The sequence below is a fragment of the Sapajus apella genome, unplaced genomic scaffold (genome assembly GCF_009761245.1).
Source record: "Sapajus apella isolate SASKATOON/1434 unplaced genomic scaffold, GSC_monkey_1.0 scaffold100, whole genome shotgun sequence".
NCBI lineage: Eukaryota > Metazoa > Chordata > Mammalia > Primates > Cebidae > Sapajus > Sapajus apella.
In genome coordinates, this window is record NW_022437040.1 from 3,905,411 (window position 1) to 3,930,008 (window position 24,598).

General features: G+C 45.8%; 1 protein-coding gene across 2 annotated transcripts in view; it reads left to right on the forward strand.

Annotated features, from left to right (window-relative positions):
• ITIH5 (inter-alpha-trypsin inhibitor heavy chain 5) overlaps positions 1 to 24,598 on the forward strand; it is a 90,124-nt gene that overhangs the window by 56,143 nt on the left and 9,383 nt on the right. For both annotated transcript variants that reach the window (XM_032258155.1, XM_032258154.1), the window contains exons 8-11: positions 11,467 to 11,635; positions 17,082 to 17,391; positions 20,191 to 20,750; positions 23,967 to 24,020. In XM_032258155.1, coding sequence (XP_032114046.1) covers positions 11,467 to 11,635; positions 17,082 to 17,391; positions 20,191 to 20,750; positions 23,967 to 24,020 — 1,093 coding nt within the window. The remainder of the gene's footprint in view (positions 1 to 11,466; positions 11,636 to 17,081; positions 17,392 to 20,190; positions 20,751 to 23,966; positions 24,021 to 24,598) is intronic.

Genomic DNA, 24,598 nt, shown 5'->3' on the forward strand with positions numbered 1-24,598 from the left:
ATTGCCCGTGCCCGTGCCCTTCCCCCAACGAGGCCACCCGATCCCGCCCGTCCCCTCCCTTCCCCTTCCCTCCCCTCCTGTTGTAGAGACTAGGTCTCACTATGTTACCCAAGCTGGTTTTGAACCCCTAGACTCAAGTGATCCTCCCACCTTGGCTTCCAAAGTACTGGGATTACAGGAATGAGCCACCGCACCCCACCCCCAGATGGTTTCTGTTGTAACTACTCAACTCTGCTGTTGGAGTGCAAGATCTTCTGTCCTCCTTGTGACAAGAGCACAGCCACAGGCAATATACAAAGACAAGGGTGTGGTTGTGTTCCAGTAAAACCTTAGTAAGGAAAAGCAGGCAGCAGCGCGGCCCTGGGCCACAGTTTGCTGACACCTGTCTAGAGCAAGGACTTATCAAGACAGCCTCGAGTTACATGCCAGTTGCTTGTGTTTATTCTCATCTACTAAGCTGCCCTTGTCAGATGTTGCTACCAGCAGATGTGTGTTTCAGGAAAACAGAGATCTGGGGCTTGAGGCAGGAAGCAGGAGACAGTGGGGAAAACTGTTTTTTGTCTCTGACTCAGAATATGAGGTAATAAATGATGGACAGAGGGCAAAATATTTTTTCCCTAGGCTGTGAGTGAAAACTTGGATTTTTAGTTTCAAGAAAAGAATTGCTCCCCAACAACGATAATACAGACAATTTAAAATAAATGAGAGGCACCCATTTAAAAATGTATTGTTGTTGAGGTAGTTAAGATTTACCCAAATGAAGTATATCTTAAAGGTAAAACGAGGTTATGTTTGATTTATATTTCCTTTAAAGTTTTATTTTAGGTTCAAGAGGTACATATACAGATGTGTTATATGGGTCAATTGTGTGTTGAGGGGGTTTGGTGTACAGATTATTTCATCACCCAGCTAATAAGCATAGTGTCTGATAGGTGGTTTTGGACCATCACCCTCCTCTCACCCTCCACCATCAAGTACGCCCCAGTATCTGTTGTTCCCTTCTTTGTGTCCATGTGTACTCAATGTTTAGCTCCCACAAATACTGTAAGTGAGAGCATACAGTATTTGGTTTTCTGTTCCTGGGTTAATTTGCTTAGAATAATGGTTTCTAATTCCATCCATGTTGCTTCAAAGGACATGATCTTGTTCTTTTTCATGGCTGCATAGTATTCCATGGTGTATTTGTACCATATTTTCTTTATCCAATCCACCATTGATGGTCATTTATGTTGACTCCATGTCTTTGATCTTGAGAACAGTGCTGTAATGAACATATTCATGTGTGTGTCTTTACAGTAGAATGATTTCTATTCCTTTGGGTATATATCCAATAGTGGGATGACTGGATTGAATGAGAGCTCTTTGAGAAATCGCCAGACTGCTATCCACTGTGACAGAAGTAGTTTACATTCCTACTGGCAGTGTATAAGCATTCCCTTTTCTCTGCAACCTTGCCCACATCTGTTATAAGATGAGATCATGTTATTGAAATGTGGAATATCTCTGAATGTGGGCACTCTGTGGCTGTCATACAAAGAGACACTTGTCAGTATAGAGCTTGGGGTGCTCCTGCATCACCTGCTCAGATTGCAGCCTTGCTGTGAGCATCTGAAAGTGTGGCGCCAGGAACTCACAGAAAAGCCTAGTTTCCCCCTTTCTGGTTTCCTAGTTTTTCACTTAAGTCCCAAATTGGATCGGCAAACTTTTTCTGTAAAGGGCTAGATAGGGGCTGAAATGAAACTTTGCTACAAGTAACAGTGAGATAAACACTACAAGTCAAAGAGAAATAAGTGAGATTACAAACGTGGAAGTGCTTATCAGAGTGTCAGAATGCTCTGTCACTGGGCATTGCGTAGTCTTGGCTGGCTGATTGAAATTGCAACTGGGTAAAATCCCAAGGCGCCGGTTGTGCCTGAGAGCACAGCCACCCACTTCTCGGGTTCAGGACACCTGACTCTCACTCAGCTTCCCACTTGGGCTTTCACTCTAGACTTCAGATTCTCCAAACCCAAAACAAATATGGGTTATAAGCTGTCAGGGAGCCGCTAGGTAGAGGGGACACAGCCTTTTCTCACAAGAGGCCCAGAGAAGAAGAGAAAGTCAGGCAAAAATGATACAGAGAGTGTGCCGTGTAACAGGGCTCTATGAGAGGGTCAGGAGTTGGGGGGTGGTGATCAGTTCTTTTTCGTGGTGTGAGAGCAGGGGATGATGAATGCTTCTCAGACGAGGGCATAATTGAATGAGTCTCAAAGGCTACTTAGAAGTTGAGTGGGTGGCGTGAGAAGAGGGGGATTGGATCCAAGCAGAATGAGAGAGATGCGTGACGTGTGCGAAGCGTGGAGGAAGGAGAAAGCTTGTATCCAAGGGCGTCAGCCCTAAGTCACTTTCACCAAGAACTTCGGAATTTTGCTGGGGAAAAGAAACACGGACTAGCCTGACTCTGGCGGCTCATGCCTGTAATCCCAGCACTTTGGGATTCTGAGAGGGGCAGATCACCTGAGGTCAGGAGATCGAGACCAGCCTGGACAACATGTCAAAATCCCATCTCTACTAAAAACACAAAAATTAGCCGGGCATGGTGGTGGGTACCTAGAGTCCCAGCTACTCAGCAAGCTAAGGCAGGAGAACTCCTTGAACCTGGGAGGAGGAGGTTGGAGTGAGCCACGATTGCACCACTGCACTCCCGCCTGGGTGACAGAGTGAGACTCTGTTTGGAAAAAAGAAAAGAAGCATGGAGCAATCATACATCATTCAAAACTAACAGAGAGAGTGGAAAGTATTGTAGGGAAGAGAAAGAACTTGAGATAGTCAGGGAAAGATTAATGATGGAGGTGGAAAAGGAACTGGTCCTTGGAGATGGGATACAATTTTCTTGGCAGGAAAAGAAAGAGTGAATTCTTGGTTGGGGAAAACCAGGAAGCATGAAAGAAGATTGAATATGCTGTAATGTGAAGGTTTGGGTAATGTTTTAGACTAGATAACTTGAAAACCTTCCTGTTGCAAACATTTAGAAAAGGAGATAAATTGGAACAGGTCTTTTAAGTGCATAGCTGACCTGGTAAGCAAGACACCACAGAATCTAACATCATCCTCTGACTTACTTCCTGTTATGGCAGGCAGCCATGCCTGGGGATCACCTGGAGCTGCAGTTAGAGGTAGGCTGGGTTCTTGTCAAGACTATCACGCCTACGTGCTAAGGCTGTATTTCGGCTGGAATGAGAAGTATGGAATTGACAATGAATGTAAATCCCCCTAAGTACTGACCTTCTACAGGAAGACAAGTGGGAAAGAAATCTATTTCTAGCCCTGAGTTATTTACACATCAAGTATAAAAAATGGGTTTGCCTACTATGTCATGAAGAGTAGCAGAAATGTTATTGGCAAAGAACTTTTCAGAAAAACGTACAATGACGTGATTAGGTAAATGATACACTTGTGAAAGCAAAGTCAAAACATTAGGTAACTAATCTTAACGTAAACTGGACGGTTAAGATGAAACAGTTTGCTTTTCAAGTTAGAATATGCTATGCAAACACAAAGATTAATGGAATTAGTTTTGTTTATATTGCAAAAAATGTTTTAATATCTAAATCTATTCAGCTTTTTAAAAAAAAAACTTAAGGCCGACTTTAGCCAGAATTTAGTCTTTAACAATTTTTCTATTTTAGAATCAGTCATGAAATGGTATTGGTATTTAGAAACTTCACAATAAAAGTGCATTTTATCTTGCTATGAAGAAATAATTTATTTGTATTTTTATATAGATTAGGTAAACACATATGCAAATAAGTATTTCAAATTGGAGTTGTGATATTATCCAGCACAGTGCTGCATTCAAAGAGCATTTGAAAGTAGAATTTAAGCAGTAAATGAAAGCGTAGTAGCTTAAAATAATATCTTTTAAAAATAAGAGCCCTGTGATTTTGCTTAATTTAAGAAATATGTTTTTCTTGGCAGTGTGAAAGTTAAAATGTTGAGACCAAAGAAAAGTGTTTTCGACGTTTGCTTCTAAGTGAAATTTCATTAAACCGTTTTAAAATTTTGGAAGACATATGACTTGTATCCCGATTTTTCCATTTATACGAATAAAGCTAATTAGCTTCTGCCATTTCTCCAAAAAGAACATTTTGGTCAATAGAAAAATCATTCTAGTTTCTTTCAACAGCATTTCCCAAATTTGACAGAGACACCTTTTTTGGTTATCTTCTGTTTGTTGTAATTGAAAATTTTTATTTTTAATATGAATTATATAATGTGGTTCATTTCAGGAGGTATTTATAGCAGAGGTTCAACAAAAGGAACTTGGCATTGCACGAGCATTGATTTCCTGTAGACGTTTTCATAACCCCCTGAAGTGTTACTTACACTCTTGAACCGTAGGCAATGGCGTAGCATTATTTTGTAATGTTTTGATTTCTTCTTGAGAGCCAATCTGCTGCTAGATTTTTAAAAAGTACAATGATATGGACCCGAATGCATTATGGAGAACTGGTTCTTCTTACTCCATCTATTGCCTTACTTCTAAGACTGGGATTAAAAAAAAAAAATCTGAATACTTGGTGCATCAGTCACAATAAGATTTCAGAAAAGTTTTCTTCAAATTATCGAATGACTTGCAGAGTGTAACATAAGTTTATGCTACCTTTTATAGAATAGGTCTTTGTAATCTTGTAATACTGTGGACTTGGAATCCCCCCAGTGAGGCTTAGCGGACACTCAAGGCCTGGTGACGTCCCTTGGCAAGTCATGGCTACTCTGGGCTCAGCCATGATTGTGACTCCAAGGTGACTTGGGACCTTGCTGTATACAAGTGTCTGTGGGGTGCAGAGGAGGGTGACAGATTTGAGGCTGGGAAAGTGGACATTTCCATTCTCCTCCCTGTGGGCTTAGGCAAGAAATTTCAGGTTGCAGCAAGAATCTGCTGTTGTGAACTTTGATGAAGTCGTGGATGGTTTTTTATTTTTGTTGGTTCTTTCAGATGGCATGATGACAGGGCCATACTGCCACCCACCGAGGGGCACTGAGGACCTCCTGCCTGCTGAGTCAGGAAGGCCTAACTGCCCCCTCCCCACTGGTGTCTGTGACCTCCGCCCACCTTAGAAAGGACAAAGGCTGATCTGCCACTACAGCATGTCCTGGGCATATTTTATTTTCTAATATTACCTTTCAGAAACTTAGAGCTGTTTTCATGGTGTGTATTTGCTAATCATGATTCTCTTCCATGGTTCAAATCAGACTTTCAGAAGGTCTTCGATTTCTTTATTGGATTTTTTTTTTTTTTTGAGATGGAGTCTCACTCTGTACCCAGGCTGGAGTGCAGTGGCGCTGTCTCCGCTCACTGCAACCTCTGCTTCCTGGGTTCATGTGATTCTCCCACCTCTGCCTCCTGAGTAGCTGGGACTACAGGCATGCATCACCATGCTCAGCTAATTTTTGTATTTTTATTAGAAATAGGGTTTCACAACATTGGCCAGGCTGGCCTTGAATGCCTAACCTCACGTGATCCTCCTGCCTCAACCTCCCAAAGTGCTGGGATTACAAGCATGAGCCATTGCACCTGGCCTTTAGTGGATTATTTTAAGTTGCTCATCTTAGGCCTTTCTCTTTGGCTCATTCAAAAGGACTGTGTGGACCAATGAGAAGGAAAATGTCAACTCCCTGGTAAACATTTTAGACTATGGCCAGTGACGGCGCCCCTTAGGAGAACAGCACGATCATTGTGTAGGAGGCGTGGAATGGCTAATGCCGAGTTCCCTTGAACTTGGATTCACCTGTGATGTCATGGGTTCTCCTTGTCTTATGCCCCAAAACCTAGGGTTTGTGGCACAAGAGCCTTTTGTGTCAGGGTTAGTGTCCATTGAGCATGATTTGAGAAAAGCTGCATCGTGGATACCCGATGGATGTGGGAGGAAGCCGTGGGCTGCAGCTCCGCCATGGGCTCCCTGACTTCCCCTCTCAGGGTCTCACTACACAGCGCTTCTCTACTTGGAAAATGTTTGCTAATCATTCATGGCACGGTGGTTAACACAATGGAACACTTACCCCTTTGAGGGTTGTGCCAAGAGCCTGAAGCTCCTTGGGCTCAGTTTTATAGGAAAGAGGGAGAGGAAGGGAAGGGAAGGCCCCATCTCTTGTTCCCAGCACAACTTCACGCAGGGCCTGTGATGCACAGGACAGACACCATTAAAGAGACTGCAGGCTGGGCGTGATGGCTCATGCCTGTAATCCTAGCACTTTGGGAGGGTGAGGCGAGTGGATCATGAGGTCAGGAGATCGAGCCCATCCTGGCCAACATGGTGAAACCCTGTCTCTATCAAAAATACAAAAAAATTAGCTGGACATAGTGGCTGATGTCTGTAATCCCAGCTACTTGGGAGGCTGAGGCAGGAGAATCGCTTGAACCCAGGAGGCGGAGGTTGCAGTGAGCCGAGACTGTGCCATTATACTCCAGCCTGAGAACAGAGTGAGACTCTGTCTCAAAAAAAAAGAAGAAAGAAAAGAAGAAAAAGAAGAGACTCTGTAATCTTCCTCCCCAAAGATCACGAGAACAAGCAAGACCATTGCCAACTGTATTGAAGGGAGGGAGAATCTGAAATAGAGTTTACTTGTATTTATGTCCCGCCTCGTGCCTGGAAGAATTTAAACAGACAGAGATTAAAGGATTTACTTAATAGTAAGCCTAAGACAGAGGGGGAATGGACTTCTAAGATTGTGTTTTTGAAGCAAATAAGTTTTTGTTCTTTTAACCACAAGTGAACTATTTATAAGAAGAGAAATTCAATACCATAAAATAGTATTAAACAGACAGTGATCTCTATCCTTTGTGACTCTAAATAACTAGGATTAGAAGGAATCTGTGTAATGCCTGCATCCAGGGCAAGGTATGTCTTCACTATCCGAATAGTAAGAAATATATCCTTTCTATTTATTAAATGTATCTGGGTGCAGTTTTCAAAATCTCCCTTCAGTCCAAACATCACCTGGTATTTTTTTAAATTTTAATTTAATTAATTAATCAATGTATTTATTTATTTATTTTTTAGAGAGAGGGTCTTGCTCTGTTGCCCAGGCTGAAGTGCAGTGGCATGATCATAGCTCACTGCAGCCTCAAACTCCTGGGCTCAAGTGATCCTCCTGCCTCAGCCTCTGGAATAGCTGGGATCGCAGCCATTGCTCCTCACCTGGAATTTTTAAAAGATCTCTTCTGATGACATGTGGACCCATATCTGCAGCTTGTCCTCTTGTGTTAGCAGAGATGACGCCCATTCACGATGGATCATGCTTTTAGGAACAGGCACGGATCCCCCAGGGGAAACCGGAAGGGCCTCTTGTGCGTTTGCCTCTGTGAGAGCCCTGTTTTTGCCAGGCATGGTGACTCACACCTCACCACTTTGGGAGGCCGAGTGGGGCGGATCATGAGGTCAAGAGATTGAGACTCCCTACAAAAATGGTGAAACCCTGCCTCTACTAAAAATACAAAAATTAGCTGGGTGTGGTGGCATGCACCCGTAGTCGCAGCTACTTGGGAGGCTAAGGCAGGAGAATTGTTTGAACCCAGGGGCGGAGGTTGCAGTGAGCTGAGATCATGCCACTGCACTCCAGCCTGGGGACAGAGCAAGACTCCGTCTCAAAATAAAATTAAAAAAAAAAAAAAAAAAGGAAAGAAAAAAGAACGCTGTTTTCCTTTTCAGTGAAGCCCCACAGGTGCTCCTTATTTTTCTTTCCCTAGGCACAGGTGTTTGGTTTTCCTGCCTATTCCTGATCCCCCACTCTCCCCTAGACTTGCTAACTGCTCCCCACTGGCTTCCCAGCCAGGAGTTGTCAGGCAGTGACCTGAGCTCCCACCCCTTGGCTTCCATTCCAAATAGCCCCTGTCCTTGTCCAAGAGAATAAAGACGAGGAGGATGGCTTGTTGGAAATTCTTCTTATGGCCCTGAAGAGTGAATGTGGACTTCTAAAGTCAGACACTTAGTCCCCTCGCCAATCAGGCAGTCTGCAGGGGTGAGTGGAGTGGGTGCTTGCAGTTTGCATGGGCGAGTGGGGCTGGGTGGCTCCAGTTTGCAGGGGTCAGTGGGGCTGGGTGGCTGCAGTCTGCAGGGTTGAGTGTGGCTGGGTGGCTCCAGTCTGCGGGGGTGAGTGTGGCTGGGTGGCTCCAGTCTGCAGGGGTGAGTGGGGCTGGGTGGCTGCAGTCTGCAGGGGTGAGTGGGGATGGGTGGCTCCAGTCTGCAGGGGTGAGTGAGGCTGGGTGGCTCCAGTCTGCGGGGGTGAGTGGGGCTGGGTGGCTGCAGTCTGCAGGGGTGAGTGGGGCTGTGTGGCTCCACTCTGCAGGGGTGAGTGCCTGCAGTCTGCAAAGGTTAATGGTGGCTGTTGGCCCCTCTGAAATGAAGGCAGGAGCCTATCCACATGGCTCTCCTCCCAGTGAGAATGGAGCAACCGGGAGGGGCCTGGGCCGCCTTCTCTGGTGCAGGCAAGGACAAGTTGCAGCTGAGGCCTTACAAGGTCATAAGGAGCCTGTAGCTGCTGAGCTGAGGGAAGGAGGGTGGAGAGATTGAACAGCTCTTCCTAAATCAGAATATCCATCACTGCGGGGAAAAAAAATACCAGCTTAAGAGCCAGGCGGGTCCCTCTGGAGGTTCTTGGCACACTGCGAAGGATCCCTGAGGATGCCAGCAGCTAAGGCAGTAGCTCCAGCACGGTCCCCTCCCGGCAGGCCCCCATGCAGCCCCGCCACGCTGGGCCCAGCCGTGTGCAGCATGGAGTCTCGCAGGAGGGCCTGAGAACCGGGCCCAGCACTGTCCCACCCTGGCCACTGTGTGCTGCTGTCCCTCCCATCCCAGCGGCACCTCAGACCTTCCTGGGTCGGGACACCTGAATTGTGAGCGCCCGTCTGATGCTCACACAGGGTATGCTGGCTCTAAGTGAGAGGAGGGGCAAGGAGCCCAGGATGAACCAGGATGAGAAGGGCCCAGCGCCCTGGCTGAGGCCGCCCCTGCCCGTGCAGTGCAGTTCTCTGAGTTATTGATCATCACTGCAGCTTGTCCATCAGGCAGCTCAGAGCTTCCTGCATGTCCTCATTCTCAGTAGTGTCTGTCTTAGGTTCTCAAGGGCTGGGCTGCATCTCTCGTGCTTTGCACTCACCAAAAAAAAAAAAAAAAAAACAAAAAACCTCCCTTTCTGCCTCTTTCTCTCCCCTCCCAGCCTCTATTTTCCTCCCCACCCCCATTTTCCTCTTTCCCCTACTTTCTCGTTCTCTCTGTCCCTCTCTTGAGTATTCTCTCTGCCTGTCTCTGACTCCTCTGTCTCTGTCCTTCTCTGTCTCTGTCTTATTTGTTTAATAATACAGCAGGTATTTACTAAAAGCCTACAGTGTACACAATGCCACCACGTTGGGAGCAGGGGGCAGGGCAAGGGGATGGCTGTTTTCAGAACTCCCTGTCCGGTGTGACAGATGGATCATTTATTCACTGCTCACTTATTCAGGACATATTTGTCCAGCATCTCCTATGCACCAGGCACTGCTGGGTATTAAATATAGAATAATAAATATACAATAATAAAACAGAGAAAGTGGCCCCGTGTGGTGGCTTATGCCTGTAATCCCAGCACTTTGGGAGGCCGAGGCAGGCGGTTCATGAGGTCAAGAGATCAAGACCATCCTGGAGAACATAGTGAAACTTATCTCTACTAAAAATACAAAAATTAACTGGGTGTGGTGGCGTGCACCTGTAGTCCCAGCTACTTGGGAGGCTGAGACAGGAGAACTGCTTGAACCCAGGAGGCAGAGGTTGCAATGAGCCAAGATTATACCACTGTACTCCAGCCATGTAAACATAATAAATAAAACAGAAAAAGCTCCTACACACGGAAGCATAGAATGGAGATGGACAGACCAGTCAGTGCACACAGAGGGGACATTCTGTCTATCAACATGAAGGGAGAGAGCAGGGGCCCATGCTCTGGGGAATGGAGGGCAGGGCTGGGAGGCAGGGAAGGGCTCTCTTGGAAGATCAGGGCCCCACAGAGAGTTGGGTATGAACCCAGCCTCAAGAGTGACAGCTGGCCCTGAAGCATGTACTCTTCACCTTCGTAAAGATGCAAGGTGTCCTTTCATGGTAATTATGCAGTGAAAGTCCCTGACCTCCTACACTGAGCCTCTTTACGTGTCTAACAACAGTACTGCCTGGGAGGACAGTGTTCGCTCACAGTATCTGAGGATTACTAAGAAACCTTTTCTAGGCCCCTAGGGTATTTCTGGTTTCAGGTCATATGGTTTCCTTCTTCTTTCCACGCGTCTCAGCTGACTTCAGTGCACACTTGTTACCACTTAGCATCCTCGATCTCACCTGTATTACTTCCTGGCTTTGCTCAAACCGCCTTTAGGACTATTATGCCAATAGTCCTGAAGCTTTCAGAGGCTGAGACAGGTGGATTGTCTGAGCTCAGGAGTTTGAGACCACTCTGGCAACATGATAAAACCCTGACTCTACTAAAATACAAAAATAGCTGGACGTGGTGGTGCGCACCTGTAATCCCAGCTACTCAGGAAGCTGAGGCAGAAGAATCGCTTGAACCCGGGAGGCAGAGGTTGCAGTGAGCTGAGATTGAACCACTGCACTCTAGTCTGGGCAACAGAGTGAGAATCTGTCTCAAAAAAAAAAAAACAAAAAAAAAAGCAAAAAGAAGGTAAAGAATGCCCTTCCAATTCTTTCAAGCTATTTTTTAAATCTCACCCTCAAATTTCTCTTTCTCTGTAAAGCCTGACATCACTCCAGTCCACAATAATTTCATAATCTTTTCAATTCCCATGGTATTTATAACTTGGGCCATTAATTTTATAATTCATTAAACATTCATTTATTCATTCACCTGCCTCACCTTGGCCTAGCACCCCCTGTGTGTCACTAGGTGATAGAGGAAGGAGACCCCCCTGCAAGGAGCTCGCAACCTTGGAAGGGAAAGAGACAAAAGAATCATCATCATGGTGTGATGTGTGCTTTCTAATAGGAATGCGTTGAGGGCTTTGCCAGCCTAAGGGACGGAATGATCAGCTCTCTTTAGAGAAGTTAGAAACATTTCAAATGGAGAATTTGCTCACTTGCCTGGGCTTTAAGAATGACGAGGGGCTTGTCAAGTGAAAGCTGGAGGTAGAGCAGTGGGGTAGAACACGTGGGGTGAGAGAACAGCAATGGTGGAGACGTGGAGGCCCGAGGCACCGTGGCGGGTTCAAGCATGGGACATTGCGTACACTCAGCACTGATTCACTCGTGTCTACAACTGCAACACCTTTATGCCATTTTTTTCCCAGCCAGGTAACCAATTACTTGACATTCAGCCAAGTGCCCTTTACAGAGTTGACGCTGACTTTGAACCCTGACGTTGTTCCTGGGCGGGGGGTGGTTTTCAGAACAGCGAGCGAGTGGACTCATGTGAACGGCTGTGGCTGGTTTTGCTTTTGTGTTTGCCTAGACCAAGGATGCCCTCTTCACGATCCTCCATGACCTCCGACCCCAGGACCGTTTCAGTATCATTGGATTTTCCAACCGGATCAAAGTATGGAAGGACCACTTGATATCGGTCACTCCGGACAGCATCAGGGATGGCAAAGTCTACATTCACCACATGTCCCCCACTGGAGGTAACGGTGACTCCTCCTCACATTGGCTTGGCTTTGACTTAATAATACTTTTTTTTTTTTTTTTTTTTTTGCCGAGAGACAAGGATTTGAAACCTGGGGTTGATGACGGGACAGGAAAGGAGGCAGCAGGTGAGAGCTTTCTTAGCAGCTTATGTTGCTCCAAATACCAGATCCGTGTTCTCCTTTCCCAGTCCCCAAATGAAGCTGGTCAAGATCTGGGGGAAGATAACCTGACAGGTGTTTGGAGGCTTTCCTGGTTCACCTCATGAATCCCGCCATTACAAAAAGTTTTGTTGCCACAAAAGCAATACTGTTTTTGTAAGTTGTTGTGGGGTGTCTCGAATTAAAGCCACAGGGACCAGCCAGCATTTCAGGCACACCTTGGCCAGTGGCAAATAGAACTGCTTTGCAAAGCAAGGAGCCCTAAATGTGTGTCTGGGTGGCCTGGGAGGGCTGTGGAGGTCAAATGTGATGGGGAGGACGTAGGCTCTCGGCCCCTGAACACTTGTCTTGGGTGGTGCCCAGGTAAGCGTGCAGAATGTTAAGAGAGGAGAGAAAAGCTCATAAAGAATTCTGAGAAGACTAGAGAATTAGGGCAGTGTGTTACCCAGCTGGGCCAGATGTTAAGTTCTCTCAACTCAGGACCTGCGCCTTGCTCTTGCTATTCCCTGTACCACCCGTGCAGTGGACACAGAAGAGGTGCTCCGTAGTGGCGCATTTTACGGAGCTGGACCTACTCCCTGCTCCCTTCCTTACAGGCTCTGTACGGAGACACTACCTCCTGGTTAATTCCACTTCAGTAATCTGGCAACATACAAAACACTCCGTTGACTCTTCTCCCATCCGGGGTTTTCCATCTTTCATGTATTCATGGTTTCCCAATCCGAGACAAAGCCCTCATTTCCCAAATTGACTTAGTTTGGAACTTGATCTAGCTTGGCTGGTACTTTGCTTTACACTGGGGTTTCCTTCTAGTATCTGAAACAGTGTAATCCAGGAACTGTTTTGGTGTTTGATGGGAGATACAGAAGATTAGATTTAATATGATAGTGATGCTCTCTTCTCTCAGGAAGTCCACAACACTGTAAAACCCTTGAAGGAAGAGATTCCTCTTCATGTTTACATAGTCCCTGCACAGTTCCTGACACAGAGGGCATGCTCCGTGGATATTTGTAGATTGGATTTATTTTAATGGTCCTGCTTACTAGAAGAATGATGTGTGTGTGCCAGTGGAGTAGGGCTGTGGCGTAATAAACAGCTTTAGAAAATGGCTGGGCCAGGCGTGGTGGCTCACCCCGGTAATCCCAGCACTTTGGGAGGCTGAGGCGGGTGGATCACCTGAGGTCAGGAGTGTGAGACCAACCTGGCCAACATGGCAAAACCCCATCTCTACTAAAAATACAAAAAATTAGCTGGCGTGGTGGCAGGTGCCTGTAATCCCAGCTACTTGGGAGTCTGAGGCAGGAAAGTTGTTTGAACCCAGGAGGCAGAGGTTCCAGTGAGCCAAGATTGCGCCATTGCACTCCAACCTGGGTGTCTCTGAGACTGTCTCAAACAAAAAAAGATGACTGATGTAAGTTACAGTCTTTTGGGCTCCAAGCCTTAGAAACCCTATTGGTTTCCTTCATTTTTCTCGACGCCACATTGCCTAAGCCTCTGCAGGGGCACTGCAGATCAGACTGCTTCTTGCTAAGACGTGCAGCATCAGGATTGTGAGCACGGATTCCAAAGCCAGACTGCCTGGGTTTGAATACAGCTTCACCTCTATGCCTCAGTTTCCTCATCTGTAGAATGAAGATAACAATGGAGTCTAATCAGGATGAGTGAGTTAAAACATTTCAAGTGGCTAGACTGGTCCTGGCACATAGGAAGTCCTCTTTTAAGCATCAGACGTGGCCATTGTTTTAACCCACTTGGGTGACCCCTCTCACTGGTGCTCGTGAGTCCTTTGAGGACAGCTCCTCTCTATTTTCAGTGGGCAGGGGATGCTCCACTTAACGTGGGCTTGATGCCAATCCCTTCAGGGCCTCTGGTGTCTGTGTGCCATCAGGAAAGCTAATTCATCCCTCTGCCTGGGCTCTCCTTGGCTTTAAAGTGGAGTCAGAGGTTTGGCACCATTGCTAAATACAGACAAAAGAAAAAAACAAATGTCAGTTTACCCTTACTCACACACCCAGAGGCACCAAGAAATTAGACTGGGCCTTAAGAAAGGCAAATTAGGCAGGGCGCAGTGGCTCATGCCTGTAATCCTAGCACTTTGGGAGGTCAAGGGGGACAGATTGACTGAGCTCAGGAGTTCGAGACCAGCCTGGGCAACACGGCAAAACCTCGTCTCTCCTAAAATACAAAAAATTGGCTGAGCCTGGCGGCTTGCCCCTGTTGTCCCAGCTACTTGGGAGGCTGAGGCAGGAAAATTGCTTGAACCTGAGAGGCGGAGGTTGCAGTGAGCTGAGATCGCACCACTGTACTCCAGCCCGGGTGACAGAGTGAGTCTCATCTCAAAAAGAAAAAAAAAAAAGGCAGATTAGTGATTCAAATTGTTAAATAGCTTTCTTTCCGTTGGACTCTGCATCTTAGCAGGAATTATGAACCTCTTTTCATGGACATAGCTTTATCTATTTCTTTAGCTAGAAATTCTGGAGGATGTAAAGCCATGGGGACAGGATCGTTTTTCTCAAATGTGCTACCTTTTAATTTTAATTTCTAATTTTTAGGGGTCCATAGTAGGTATATATATTTCTGGGGTATATGAGGCATTTTGATACAGGTATGCATTGTGTGATCGTTACATCAGGGGAAATGAGATATACATCACCTCAAGCATTTGTTTTTTGTGTTACAAACAATCCAATTATACTTTTAGTTATTTTTAAGTGTATCATGAAATTGTTATTGAATATAATCACCCTGTTGCACTATCAAATACTAGATCGTATTCATTCTTTTTTATTTTATGTTTTTGTTTTGTATTCATTCTCTTTAACTACTTTTTGTACCAGTTAACATCCCTACTTCTTCTTCCTCACCTGCCTCTACCCTTCCCAGCCTCTGAGAATCATCCTTCCGCTCTCTACCTCCATGAGTTCAATTGTTTTACTTTTTAGCCCCCACAAGTAAGCGAGAACATGGGAAGTTTGTCTTTCTGTGCCTGGCTTAACTCACTTAATATAATGAGCTCCAGTTCTATCCGTCTTGTTGCAAATGACAGGATCTCATTCTTTTTTTTATGGCTGAATAGTGCTCCATGGTATATATGTGCCACAAATCTGGTAAAATTTGCAGGTAGAGAAAAATCACTCCAGTCAGGGTGATGGATGGTGGTGATGATCATCAAACTCTAAATTTACTAAAAATCATGAATTGGACACTTAGAATGGGTGATCTTTTGGTATGTAGCTTTTATCTCAAGCCATTAAAAACAACAACAACAAAGGAAATAGGTGTTTACACTATAGTAAGATCTCTGCTTTACTTGGTGACGGTGGGATGTTGGTAGCTTAGTTCAATGGAATTCTTAGCTAATCCAGAAACCTCATTGTGGCTGGGGTTTCAACCTCAACCAGCAAACCACCTGTCTCTCCATCTACCAAGCAAATACTTGTTCAGCCCCTGTCAAAGACACTGGACCCAACTTTATTTATTCATTTATTTTGCTCCCAAACTTAAATTGTCTCATTTATTTTAATGATAAAGTAGTGAATTTAAGATACATGGGTGGCTGGCCATGGTGGCTCACGCCTGTAGTACCAGGACTTTGGGAGATTGAGGTGGGAGAATCGCTTGAGCCCAGGAGTTCAAGACCAGCCTGGGCAACAGAGTGAGACCCTGTCTCTAAAAAACAGAAGGAAAAGGAAAGAAAACAGGGGAACATGCTTTTTTAAGAAAGCAGTAACCTGTAGTGTAACACAGCCACAGAAAAATGTATGTGCAGTAAGTGTACAGCTTGATACGTTTTCATAAACTGGACATATCCCAGACCCAGATCAAGAAACAGAACATGTAGAACTCCAGAAGCCTGCTTGTATTCTCACCCCATGTTTTTCCATGGAAGTATCTATTCTAAAACATTTGAGAAATAAAGAAAGTCATCAAAAGAAAAGAGAAAAACCTCTTGCTATCCACAGATACCTGCTAATGTCACGGGTGTTTATTCTTCCATCGTTTCTCAGAGTTGAGGTTTGTTTTCTGCTTTTGATCAGTTTTCTAAGCCACAGATTCCTTGTAAAGTTTTTCTTCCCTGTAGCCTCCAACTTTATTTTATTTATTCATTTATTTATTTCATTTTTTCTTTTTCTGTTGAGACAGGATCTCACCCTGTCACCTAGATTGGAGTGCAGTGGCTCAATCTTGGCTCACTGCAACTTCCATCTTCTGGGTTCAAGTGATTCTCCAACCTTAGCATCCCGAGTAGCTGGGAATACAGGCATGCATCACTACGCCCGGCTAATTTTTAAATTTTTGGCAGAGATGGGGTTTCACCATGTTGTCCAGGCTGGTCTCGAACTCCTGACCTCAGGTGATCTGCCTGCCTCGGCCTCCCAAAGTTCTGGGATTACAGGCATGAGCTACTGTGCCCGGCTGGTCCCAGCTTTAACCAGGCCTGCGGCTGACAAATGCCTCTGGAAGAAAAAGGGGGGCCAGGAGGAGAAATATTTCACTCCCTTTGCAGGGTTCTAGCAAGCAGAGGTAACCTGAAGGGACAGGAAGCAAGGAAAGAAGAGACGATATAGGCAAGAAATTCATTATTTCATCAGCACCATCCAGCCCTGGACAACACTGGAAGGCATCTGAGATGTCAGCAACTACCTTCCTCCCCCTCATTCCATGCCCCCTCCTCCCTCTGTGGCTCTTTCTCCCTCCAAATTCCTGCTGTCCTGTATGCTCAGCACCTTCCTGCTCTTTTCAAAGCCATTCTCAGAAAAGGGCACAGAAGCCATTGAAGCTCAGGTAGTGGAGACTGCTAAGCTAAGGTGGAGGCTTGTTATAGCGGGATAATCCCCAGTCATTTACATGCATTTAGCAAACGCACACCAAGGTTCTGAATGTCCTCCATTGGGTGGTTGAGCGTGGACTGTGGTTATGGAAGTAAATTCAGGCCTGGTACAGTGGCTCACACCTGTAATCCTACACTTTGGGAGGCCAAGGCAGGTGAATCACGAGGTCAAGAGTTCGAGACCCGCCTGGCCAACATGGTCAGCCCTGTTTCTACTAAAAATACAAAAATTAGCCAGGTGTGATGGTGTATGTCTGTAATCACAGCTACTCAAGAGGCTGAGGCTGGAAAATTGCTTGAACGTGGGAGACGGAGTTTGCAGTGAGTGGAGGTCGTGCCATTTTACTCGTCTGGGTGACAGAGTGAGACTCCATCTCAAAAAAAAAAGAAAGTGCCTTCAGAGTGGGGAGGTAAGTGCAGAGGCTTGAGCTGTCCCATGTTGGTGTCCTGCAGGCACAGACATCAACGAGGCCCTGCAGACAGCCATCAGGCTCCTGAATAAGTACGTGGCCCACAATGACAGTGGAGACCGGAGCGTGTCCCTCATCATCTTCCTGACGGATGGGAAGCCTACGGTCGGGGAGACGCACACCCTCAAGATCCTCAACAACACCCGGGAGGCTGCCCGAGGCCAGGTCTGCATCTTCACCATCGGCATCGGCAACGACGTGGACTTCAGGCTGCTGGAGAAGCTGTCGCTGGAGAACTGCGGCCTCACACGGCGTGTGCATGAGGAAGAGGACGCGGGCTCGCAGCTCATCGGGTCTGTGGTCTGAGGCTGTCTGGGGTCGGCAGGGGTGCGGAGGGGTGACTGTGGTGGGAACTTGGGCAGGAGCGTGTTGCTGCACCCCAGCCTTGCGTCTGCTGACAAGTTACATCACAGGTCATTGCACTGGGAGGTGTCACAATGTGCTTTGAAACCAGGCAGCTCAGAGTTCAAATTTTGGTCCTCTTTTGTGACTTTAGGCAAGATTTTAAGACTGTCTGTACCCCTATTTCCTCATCGCTAAAATGAGGATTATGGTTGGTTGCAGAATTTAATGAGAAAATAACAATGTAAAAATGCTATTAAAGCACTGGCATTGTGGCCATCCCATATTAAGTATTTAATGAGCTCTCATGGTTCATTAACATCTCAATATTTTAAAGCACTGGCTAGCAAGTTTACTTTTATTCTACCCTGTGAGTAAGTAGTGGAGTACTGTTATTTTCATTTTGAGCACTAGTTAAAAGGTTTTATTTAGAAGCAAAACAACCAGATAAAACTGGCAAATAATCAGATTATTTTGAGGTGGAGAAGAGATCTTTCAAATGAGAGATGGAGAAAACTTAGATCTTTTAAAACAGAAATAGCTTCCCTCGGATCTCATGTTGCCACACACAGCCTGCCACTTTGCTGTTGACTGAGTGAAGAGCCAGCTCCCAGTTCAGCGTGAGGTGCTTTAATCTGCATCGTGGCATATATGGTATCTACTTAAAAGCAAAGGGGAGGTTTGGGTAGATTTATGGGTGTTTAATAGCCATAATCAAAGGGCATTTATTAATGATAAAAGGAAGTGGAAGTCCCTAAGGTATGCAGTAAAGACAGGTCCTTGGTTTGGGATTAGCTACCATTGTTTCCATTTCCTCCCATGCTTTTTTTTTTTTTTTTTTAGACAGAGTCTCACTCTGCCACAAGGCTGGAGTTCAGTGGTGCGATTTCGGCTCACTGCAACCCCCGCCTCCCAGGCTCAAGCAATTCTCCTGCCTCAGCCTCCCAAGTAGCTGGGATTACAGGCTCACACCACCACACCCAGCTAATTTTTGTATTTTTAGTACAGACGGGATTTCACCATTTTGGTCAGGATGGTCTCAATCTCCTGACCTCATGATCTGCCTGCCTCGGCCTCCCAAAGTACTGGGACTACAGGCGTGAGCCACCGTGCCTGGCCTCCTCCCATGCATTTTAATGCAAGAGTTAAATGAAAACACAGATTTGCTTCCCACATTTTAAAAATTATTCAAAACTAGAGTCGAAGACAGAGAATGTGACTCACTGGATAATAGAATTGAGATTCAATAAGGCATTCAGAAGAAAAAGCAATTATGCGGCAACAAGTCAACTGCACTGCCATCTGCTGAAACTACGATCAATACCTGGCATTTATGAGAACTTATGATACGCCAGGAACTTCTGTGTGAATTATCCCAGATGATCTCACAGAAATCCTAGGAGATAGGTATATTAGGGTAAAGGCTAAGCTGCAATACAGAGACGATGAAAGGCAAAGGCTAAAATAAGGCAGCTGTTTACTTCTCTCTCCTATAATAGTAACAGGCTTGATCCTGCTCCACAAAGTCATTCAGGGACCCAGGTTCCTGCTCCACAAAGTCATTCAGGGACCCAGGTTCCTGCTCCATGAAGTCATTCAGGGACCCAGGTTTCTTCTGTTTCATTGCTCTGCTTTCCTTAAGTGTTGTCCTTAATGCTACAGGATTGAAATCTGGTCACTATCACTTTTGTTTTCTAGCCACAAAAAGGGAGAGAGAAAAGAAAGCCAGCATGGATTTTAAACAAATACTGAGGAAACTGCACATCTCATTCCTACCCATATTCTGTTGGGGAGACATTGTCACATGGCCATTTTTGGCCCCAATAGAGGCTAGGAAATGTGTTTTGTATCTGGATGGCCATAGTCAATTCTCATGAAAGGAGGGGGAAGTGGGCTGGTAGGGACAGCTAGCAGGTGACCAAAGAAGTACTGTTAACATCCTGATTTTATATGTAAGGGAACAGAAGTTCAGAGACGTTAAGCCACATGTCCCAAGACACACAGCAAGGAACTGACAGAGATGGAAGTCCAACTCCACAGCCTATGCCTTCTAGATCTTTAGAAAGGGAATTTTAATAGTCTCCTTGCTTAGCAAGAAGGAACCATGTAACTTTACGAGAAAAGCAAATGCAAGCAAGTGTTATATGCACAAACTCACACAAGGTCAGATTTCTCAAGTAGAATGTGCTGCTTAAAGCACATCTGGAATTTGTATTTGGTTTTAAGAAAAAGGTTTTAAGAGGCTCTTTGAGAAATGTAGGTGTGCACAAACGAAATTTACCAAGACTGGTGGGGAAATCTCAAAACTGTATCACAGGAAGACTAGTTCATGAAGCTGGGGATCGATCGGGCTTAAAGGAATGCACAGCATTGGTTTTTTAAGCATCCGAATGCCTGGTGAAATGGATTAGACTAACTCTGTATTGTTCCAGAGGCAAAACTGAGATCAGTGGGTGGAAATTTTGGGGAGGAAGATTTTAATCTACTATAAGGAGGTTCTTTCTCTTCATGAGAGCAGTTGAAAAAAAGCTCAGAAGCCACGTGAGAGAAGGCATTCCCTCCCACCAGTGGTGTTGAACCTGCTGCCTAGTGACCTCCTGGCAGAAATATTGCGTGGGGTGCCACGTGGACTCGATTGCTTCTAAAATCAGACGCATCCCTCTGAGAGTCTGTGGTTTCCTATTGGACCATCCTGCCTGCTGTCGGAGCAGACCCTGATCTCTCTCTCTCTCCCTGTTCCTTCACCACAGGTTCTATGATGAAATCAGGACTCCTCTCCTCTCTGACATCCGCATCGATTATCCCCCCAGCTCAGTGGTGCAGGCCACCAAGACCCTGTTCCCCAACTACTTCAACGGCTCGGAGATCATCATCGCAGGGAAGCTGGTGGATAGGAAGCTGGATCACTTGCACGTGGAGGTCACCGCCAGCAACAGTAAGAAATTCATCATCCTGAAGACGGACGTGCCTGTGGGGCCTCAGAAGGCGGGGAAAGACGTCCTAGGAAGCCCCAGCCCTGAAGGTGATGGAGAAGGGGACCCCAACCACATCGAGCGTCTCTGGAGCTACCTCACCACAAAGGAGCTGCTGAGCTCCTGGCTGCAAAGTGACGATGGGCTGGAGAAGGAGCGGCTGCGGCAGCGGGCCCAGGCTCTGGCCGTGAGCTACCACTTCCTTACTCCCTTCACCTCCATGAAGCTGAGGGGGCCAAGCCCACGCACGGACGGCCTGGAGGAGGCCCACGGCATGTCGGCCGCCATGGGACCCGAACCGGTGGTGCAGAGTGTGCGAGGAGCCGGCACACAACCAGGTACGTGGCACCTGTGCCAGCCAGGTGTGGGTGACATGGGCCTGAGATGCCACTCACCTCCTCTGCAGGAGGCTGTGTCAGTCCATCTTGCTATAATACTTACAAACAATAACTTAGGCTGGGTGCAGTAGCTCACGCCTGTAATCCCAGCACTTTTGGAAGCTGAGGTGAGGATCACTTGAGGCCATGGTCCAGTACCAGCCTGGGCAACACAGAGAGACCCTGTCTCTACAAAAGAAAAAAAATTAAATTATCTATGTATGGTGGTGTGCCTGTAGTCTCAGCTACTCAGGAGGCTGGGGAAGGAGCATCACTGGAGCCCAGGAGTTTGAAGCTGCAGTGAGCCGTGATCACACCACTGCTCTCCAGCCTGGGTGACAGAGCAAGACCACATCTCTAAAAAAACAACCAACTGAAAAGCAGTAACACTATGTATAGCTCAGAGTCAGAGAGTATTGTAGACTGTTGTATGCACATTGCTATACACTGTGGCTGTCTAGAGAAATGAGGAAAAGGTGGCATTTGGTTCAGAAATGTCACGCAATGAGGTCAGTCCTTCAATAAACCATCAATAAACCATCAGGTGTTTGCCAGGTTTCAGGCAGGAGCGGAAGCACTGAAATACCAATGCCCATTTTTCAGTGCCTTTCTATATATCTAAGCACTTCAGAGTTATGTATTATAATGTGATTGTATGCTTGACTTTATTTCCCCAAGAGCATGTGGGAAGGACCAAGGTAGGGATTCTTACAAGAATCCAGTCTTTACATGTCAGTCTCTGAGAATCTGAACAGAAGCAGGCATGGTCAGTCTCGATGCCATTGCCAATGGGGAATGAGTAGGAACAAGAGCAAGAGAAAGGAAACGCAGTGAAACCGAAGCAGAGCATTGTATTCTTGGCAGATCCGCTTGTGGAAAATCGCGTTTCCTATGCATCACATTTTTATTAGGTTCCTGTCCAGTTCTGACTGCTAGGAGAGGGAACCAAGGTTAATCAGGCCCTACTCGGTACCCCACCAATGCTGTCTCATTCATTCCTCACACTCTACAGTGTTAGAAGGATCTGGGTGTAGAGAAAGCATGAAGATAGGATTCACCAACCCTCACAGTGAGGCTTGAGGCAGGTTTCTGAACCTCTCTGAGCTTCCATTCCCACTCTGCAGCCCTGAACTTGGAGACAATACTAATTTCCCTGCAGGGCTGTTGTAAGGAGTAAATATGAAATGCATGGGTGCACAGTGAGTTCTGCACAAATGCCAGATACGCCTTCCACTGAGGCACGGGATACCAGAAATTAATTGAAAAGTTCAGACCCTGATAGTGAGGTTGCAATTGACATGGCTATTTCAGAAAGGGTGGAGCTTGTCTTGGCAAACCTTACAGAGTTTTCGTTGTGATTGAAAGCAGGCGGCAGGATGCTGTCACTTTCTAGTTATAAGATCCATGCCACATCCAGGAAAAGTGGCTTTTTGAATAAGATGTTGATTATAGGTCATCAGCGCAAATCTCCACAGCTTCAGGAGAGATCAGACCCAGATGATACAAAGACTCACGGGCAAGAATGACAGAGGAGATCCCCAACTGATTACTCAAAAGGGTTTTTAAATTTTTTTTGAAAGAGGATTCTTCCTTTCCTTAAGGCTCTGATGGTTTCTAAATCTTAATGTTAATTTTTTTGAGAGTTGGTGGCAGCTGCCACTCCTCAAAGCAGTCATCTAGTCATCCCTCCTCTTTCCTGGCTAATCTGCATTCTGCCCAGGCCACGCTAGGCAAGACCAGCATTGAGAGGGGAGTGCTACAAAAACATTGAGATACCTCACTCTTTAATTTCTGTGAGCAGTAGAAACCAAAGAAGAGGAGCACAATTTTTCTAGTACTAACAATTTGACCTAAGATACTGATTTTATTTATGGAAATTAATTACTTTTAGGTTATTCTTTCTTTGAATATTTATTCAAAGCACAAGTACTTTGAAATACAAAGTGTTTCAAAATCTTCTGCTTTGTGAATTCCACTGCACACATAGCTGCAGACACTGGATTATAACTATACCTCTTTTTTTTTTTTTTTTTTTTTTTACATTGTTGTTTGTTTTTGTTTTTATTGTGAACATGCAATTTTACCATTTTAACTGTTTTTAAGTGTACTGTTCAATGCCGGTAAGTGATGTTAAGTATATTCACACTATTGTGAAACAGATCTCTGGAACGTTTTCATCTTGCACATCTGAAATGCTACAGGCCCACTGAACAACTCATTTCTCCCTTCCCCTGTAAATATGTCTCAGGTGTGGCTCACGCCTACACGCTGCTTCTCTGGTTCCTCGTCACTGCAGTAATCCCAGCACTTTGGGAGGCTGAAGTGGGTGGATCATCTGAGGTCGGGAGTTTGAGACCAGCCTGACCAACATGGAGAAACCCTGTCTTTACTAAAAATGCAAAATTAGCTGGGTGTGGTGGCACATGCCTGTAATCCCAGCTACTTGGGAGGCTGAGGCAGGAGCATCGCTTGAACCTGGGAGGTGAAGGTTGCAGTGAGCCAAAATCACACCACTGCATCCAGCCTGGGCAACAAGAGTGAGACTCCATCTCTAAATAAATAAATAAATAATAAATAAATCAGATGTGATAAAATATTTTCCCCTATAATATACATAAAAATCACAGAAAAGAATAGTATATAATTTACAGAAGAATAAAATAAATAATCCTCCACACTTTACACTCCACCTGTGTGGTTCTTTTTTTTCTTGTTTTTGAGACAGGGTCTCACTCTGTCACCCAGGCTGGAGTGGGAGTGCAGTGGTGCCATCATAGCTCACTGCAGCCTGGATCTCCTGGGCTCAAGTGATCGTCCTATCTCAGCCTCCCAAGTAGCTGGGACTACAGACGCGTGCCACCTTGCTGGGCTAATTTTTTACTTTTTGTAGAGACGGGGTCTCACTGTATTGCCCAGCCTGGTCTCGAACTGCTGGGCTCAAGTGATCCTCCCACCTTGGCCCCCCGAAGCACTGGGATTATAGACATGAGCCACCATACCTGGCTGCCCTTGTGTGTTTTGAAGCCAAGCTCCCTTTTTAAGATTGATGATTTTTTGATTTTTTAAGCTGGTACAAATGTACCTAAAAGCTGTGTTTTAGTCATTTCTCCTTTCTCCCTTTGTACCTCTCTCTTCATCTTTAATGAATGACCATGACATTCTCTTCCTTCTTTTTAGGACCTTCGCTTGAGAAGCCATACCAGCCAAGAATTAAAATCTCTAAAACATCAGGTAAAGAAAAGGATGTGGTTGTGTGTGGTTTGAGAGTAAAACATGTTTAAAAAGTATAAAACCAGGCCAGGCGCAGTGGCTGGCACCTGTAATTCTAGCACTTTGGGAGGCCAAGGCCGGTGTATTGCTTGAGGTCAGGAGTTCAAGACCAGCCTGGCCAACATAGTGAAACCTCATCTCTACTAAAAATACAAAAATTAGCTGGGTGTGGTGTGGTGGGTGCCTGTAGTCCCAGCTACTGGGGAGGCTGAGGCAGGAGAATTGCTTGAACCTGAGAGGTGGAGGTTGCAGTGAGCTGAGACCGCACCACTGCACTCCAGCCTGGACTACAAGAGTGAAACTCTGTCTCAAACAAACAAACAAACAAACAAAAAATGTAAAATCAAGAATTCCTCGAAGCCAGTTAAAAAATAGAGCTCATACAGCAACATGCCAAGCCCGCAGTGTGAGGCAGAGCCTGAGAACCACAGCTGTCATGAAACCATTCCATGAACACCGTGGAGACAGCACAGTCCCCAGGAAGCCTGGTGGAAGAACAGATGGGTGGCAGAGGCCCATTCGGACCCTTCTCGAGTTTG